Source organism: Belonocnema kinseyi, chromosome 9, assembly GCF_010883055.1.
Source record: "Belonocnema kinseyi isolate 2016_QV_RU_SX_M_011 chromosome 9, B_treatae_v1, whole genome shotgun sequence".
Lineage (NCBI taxonomy): Eukaryota > Metazoa > Arthropoda > Insecta > Hymenoptera > Cynipidae > Belonocnema > Belonocnema kinseyi.
The window spans coordinates 36,434,610-36,439,713 of NC_046665.1; the positions used below are offsets into that span (position 1 = coordinate 36,434,610).

The following is a 5,104-nucleotide window of genomic DNA, read 5'->3' on the forward strand; positions in this document are numbered from 1 at the left end:
GAATTCCACCACCGAGGATATTGACCTGACAATTCCCCCAGTAACTCTAGAAACTTTTGACGTTATAAATCCTGCCACCCGAATAGCTCCGAAGTTTCAAAGCGATAATAAATCCCGTTCAAACGAAAAGCGACGTTTTTCGAAAAGAATTTATAGCTGAAACTAGGAAATACTCTTTAGCTAGGCTTTAGAGTTTAAGCGCACATTCAATTCTCAAGCAGGACTTTTTTGGGGGGACGGGTCAGATTACAAAAGGGATCGCAAAATCGAAGGGATGACAAACTACTCCGACGCGTCAAAAATTTAATACCTAAAATATTGGAAAATGAAACAGTTTTATTGTCAAGGACTCTGGAGGCCTGGGGTTGATGGCGTGCGGCAGCCCATGTGGCATCAAATGTAATAGAAGGACTCAAAAATGAGCAATATACTATGAATTCGTTGAAAAGGGCAACGATAGTACAAGAGTTTTGGAAAATGTAATCAAAATTAGACATATCGAATAACTCAATACTAAAATGTATTAATTATTAAATTTGAAAAGATAGTAGAAGATAGTACAGATTAATTATAAACAGCAATGTTGATTAAAAAGCTAGCATAGATTTCAATTTCACATTTAGTTAGTTTTAATAACAAAATTGGCATTCTTATGAAGAAGTAGGATTAGGAAAACATAGCTAAAAAGGGAGGAAAGAAAGAGCATTAGAATAGGAGGAGTCCAGGGATGGGCAAAAGGAAAACCAAATGAATTTCAGATGCAGTGAGGGTCAGCCCTCCAAAAAGTAGAGTTCGCATTTTGAGTCTTAATACAGATCCCTTGGAAAATAATTTCAATTTTCAAAGCGACGCGAGGCGGGCTTTAGTCCCTTGCAGTACAACCCTGCCTTACCAGTTGCAGAAACCTAGGATGACATCGTTGTTCTTAAGTTCATTATTGAAATTTTCCCGCTCATGAAATGTAACTATTACAGACAGCGGCCTTAAGAGACTTATGTTGGCTACAGAACGTACTTTTTTGTATGGATAGGTTGCAGTTGCCGACTGAAGAGTAGGAGATGGTCAGCGAGCGTACTGGCAGTGAATTAGACGAGGAGGAAATTTCCAGAAGGAAACGACGGCTATCTGTGCGTGGCCCGGTGTCGAGTGACGCGTCAGGGAGAGGGAAGAATCGGAGCGAAGAATGCGACACGGCAAGGGGGTTACGCGTCCAGTGCAAGCGAGAGGGAGGATCTCTTGAAGAGGAAAAGGGACAGCAAAGAGAGTTCAGAGCAAAGCGCGATAGAGAATCTCTTTATTTATGATAGGCGAGGTCAGAGGGTTAAAGGACGACGTAAGGGGACTATGAAGCAGATAGAAAGTATGGGGGAAAACCTGAGGGTAACATATGAAAAATGCGAAAAGGTGGTAAAAAAGCTAAGGGGGGAAGTAGAAGGATTGCTGAGGGATGTGGTGTCTGTAAGGAAGGAAAAAGAGGATAAAATGAAGGAGATGGAAGAAGACATTAAGGTGTGTAAGGAAAGGGGGGGAGGCTTGAGAAGATGAAGGTCAGGTCGGGAATGGAAGCAGTTGACAGGGGGAGCGCGAGAAGCAAGGTATTTGGGAGAGGGTGGAGAATATGATAGAAGAAAAAGTGACAGAGCGTAGGAATGAGAAGGAGGAGACAGTGGATAGGTAAGGGATTAGGGCAATGGAATTGAGGATGTAGAGGAGAGAGAAGGCAGGAGAAACAATATAGTAATAAGAAGATTAAAACTAAAGAGCAGGGAAGAAAGGGGAGGTGAAGCGGTACTATAGAACATACGGTGAGTTAAAGCCAAGGTAGGGAAAGTTAGGATGGAGGGGCGAAACGAAAATGAGGTGGCGGTGGTGGAATTGAAGGGCTGGGAAGAAAAATTGGGGGTAATGCGTAACAAAAGTAGAATAGAGGACAAGAAAGTTTTCATCGATGAAGATTTGACGAGCAAGAAAGGGATGCTTAGAGATTGCTATAAGATAGAGCAATGAGGAGAGGAGTGAAGGGAGAGCGGCGAAGGTAGGGTATCGGAAAATAATAATAAATGATAAAATGTGGGTATGAGACGTGGGCAGAGAGAAATTAGTGGGATAGATAGAGCCAAAATTTTCAAGGGGGTATAGGTGGAGACTACAGTAGGCGGTCAGAGTAAAGAGGAAAGGAAGGACTACTGGGAAAATTTAGAACAGGGGTCAGGGATGGATTAGAGGAAGAAGTTCAGGGAGAGGGAGAGGGGGAGGGCGTGCAAATAAGGACAGTTAAGATAACAGGGGTAGCGTATAAGTTTCTGACTGTATACAATTAGGATGACATGAAAAGGGTTCAAAAGAGGGTGAAAAACTTGCTAGGAGAGAAAGATGAGGGTATAGTAGTACTGTCGGGGGCTTTAATGCGAGAATAGGGGAGGGGGCCTGTACCAGGAAGGGGGGAGCTGCGAAGGAAAATTGAAGGATAGAATAATAAGTAAAGAGGAGCAGATTCTAAAATATTGGATGGAGGACACAGGATGTGCGGTGGAGAATGGTATTATGACGGGACGAAGAGGTTGAATACCCGTATGTGAGTAAGATATGGTGATCAGTAATATACTATGTAATCATGAATATGCAAGGTTGGCAGGAGATAGAGAAATTCGCAGTGGAAGGGACGGTGGAATCAGGTTTTCAGCCATTAAGTTTGTGGATAAAGAGGCAGGGTGATAGAAGGCAGGGTGGGGAAGAAGGGTCGTTCGGGGAGAGGTTGTCATGGACGAGAAAGGCGATAGAGAAGTATCACGAGCAGTTGGGCAGGGATAGAGAATGTAAAATGATGAAGAAAAGGGTGAAAAAGAAGTACAGGAAGTGAAAGGAGGGAACCGTGAAAAGGAAGGAGTACGTAGTAATAAGGAAGGCGTTTACAGCGATGTGTAAGAAGAAAGAACAGGAAAAGGAAAAAGATCTAGAGGATAATGAAAAAAGTATGGAGGGGAAGGGATTCCTAAGAGGGTGGAGGGAAGAGTTGATCGTATAACTGTATTAGAAAGGGGATAGGGAGAGACAGGAAAATTATAGAGCAATTGCGCTAATGAATACGGCGTACAAAATATACCCAATGGCCCAATAGTGTGAGCAAATAAGCTGCGGAAGGATGTCCCCTTCAAAGTAATTCCTCTCAGATATAATACACTTGTGCAAACGCTTTTTCCAATCATCGAAGCACTTCTGATAATCATTTTGTGGTATAGCCCTGAGTTCTTTCAGCATGACTGTTGTGCTGTTTTTGGTCAGAAAATATTTCACAAGCAACGATGAATGAGAAGGTGCATTATCGTAATGCAAAAGCCACGAATTGTTTTTCCAAAGTTCCGGACGTTTTTTGCGTATCGCTTCTCGCAAACCGCGCATAACTTGAAGGCAATACTCCTTATTCACCGTACGACCTTGTGGTAAGAATTCTTGATGCACTACGCCACGGTAATCAAAGAAGACAGTGAGCAAAACCTTCATATTTGACCGAACTTGACGTGCTTTTTTCGGTCTTGGAGACTGAGGATACTTCCACTGAGACGATTGGGCTTTAGTTTCGACGTTATCACCATATACCCACGATTCATCCCCAGTTATAACCCTTTTGAGAAAATTAAGATCATTATTGACTTCATTCGACATCTCCGGAGCGATGGTCATGCAATGGATCTTTTGATCAAAATTAAGCAGTTTTGGAACAAATTTCGCTGTCACACGTCTCATGCCCAAAACGTCCGAAAAGATAGCATGGAATGAGCCAACCGATATGCCAACATCTTCAGCAACTTTTATAATGGTAATTCGGTGATTTTTCAACACTAGTCACCTTACTTTTTGAACACACCTCGTATACAATTGGCGGCGTGACATGCAGGCTCCGAATCACCGATAAAATAAAACTGAAAAGAATTAAAAAAATAATAAATGTAATAAAGTTGAATAAAGCTTCAAGTTGTTTTAAGTTTAGTTAAGTGAAATTGGATAAATATAAGTTAATTAAATTAGTTCAAAAATATTTGCATTAAGTGAAAAATGACCGGTTAATAAAAAGTGTATTTTTTCCTAATTTTTTATTTTGATTCGCCGTGAATGATTTTCTGTATGGGGTTATAGATTTTTTGTTTATTTTAAATTTACGAATTGTATTTACTTTCATTTGGATCTGTGCACGAAAAATGTGAAGCTGTTGTTAGAAAATTTAATAGTGGTATATTAATTTGAGCCTGTGTGCGTGACAATATTTTGTTAAAAACTTTATCACAGTAATAAGGTACAATGAGGCGTCGTTCGCTAATGTTGAAAGCCGTTAAATTAGGATTCTTCAAAACTTGAATTACACGAATATTCATATATCTTATAATAATATGTATTAGGTCATTAGACATTTATAAAAGAATGTCATTCATATTTTCTGGAGCAGTACTTAAACAGCCTCATTTGAAGCTATATTGTTATAATTATAGAAAAAAAAGTTGAGGGAATTTTTAAAGAATTTTTTTTATAACTTTTTTATTATAACTTAAGTACATTTAATTGCGTTTTTAAAAAAATGAAACCTTACATATAATAGTACTTTTTTAATTTGAAAACATTCAATAAGTGTAAAAATTTTTTTTTTAATTCTAAAACAGAAGTAAACTGGAATTTAATTTTTTTAAATGATATATAGTTAACATTATATTTATTTATGTATTTGATAAGTTGTAACATGATAAAATAAAATCAATTACAAATAGTAGAAAATTTAAAAATGAAAGCATACTTAAAAAAAGGAACATTATTAAAAGTAGTAAATGAACTATTGCAGTAATTACTATCAGTTTGATAAATAATACCTTGTAATTGATAAAACGATGTTAAATTCATGCTTTACAGAAATAAAAAAAGAGAAAAAAAACATTTGGGGGGCCTATTATAATATTTATATGATAAAAATAAAAGCACCAACAGATGCAAAAAAAGAAGAAAATAATGAAGTAATATATTGCAGACCCGCCAAATGTTTTTGTCATAGAAAAAATATTATTTAGAAATGTTAAAATCCCTTAAAACCTTATAGTTCCTATAAAATCCTTCTAAATCT

At 38.0% G+C, this 5,104-nt stretch overlaps 1 protein-coding gene across 1 annotated transcript in view; it reads left to right on the forward strand.

Annotated features, from left to right (window-relative positions):
* Positions 1–1,362: 1,362 nt before the first annotated feature.
* The window catches only part of LOC117180473 (piggyBac transposable element-derived protein 3-like), a 38,394-nt gene continuing 34,652 nt past the window's right edge, over positions 1,363–5,104 (forward strand). The window contains exon 1 of the mRNA XM_033372972.1: positions 1,363–1,509. Coding sequence (XP_033228863.1) covers positions 1,363–1,509 — 147 coding nt within the window. The remainder of the gene's footprint in view (positions 1,510–5,104) is intronic.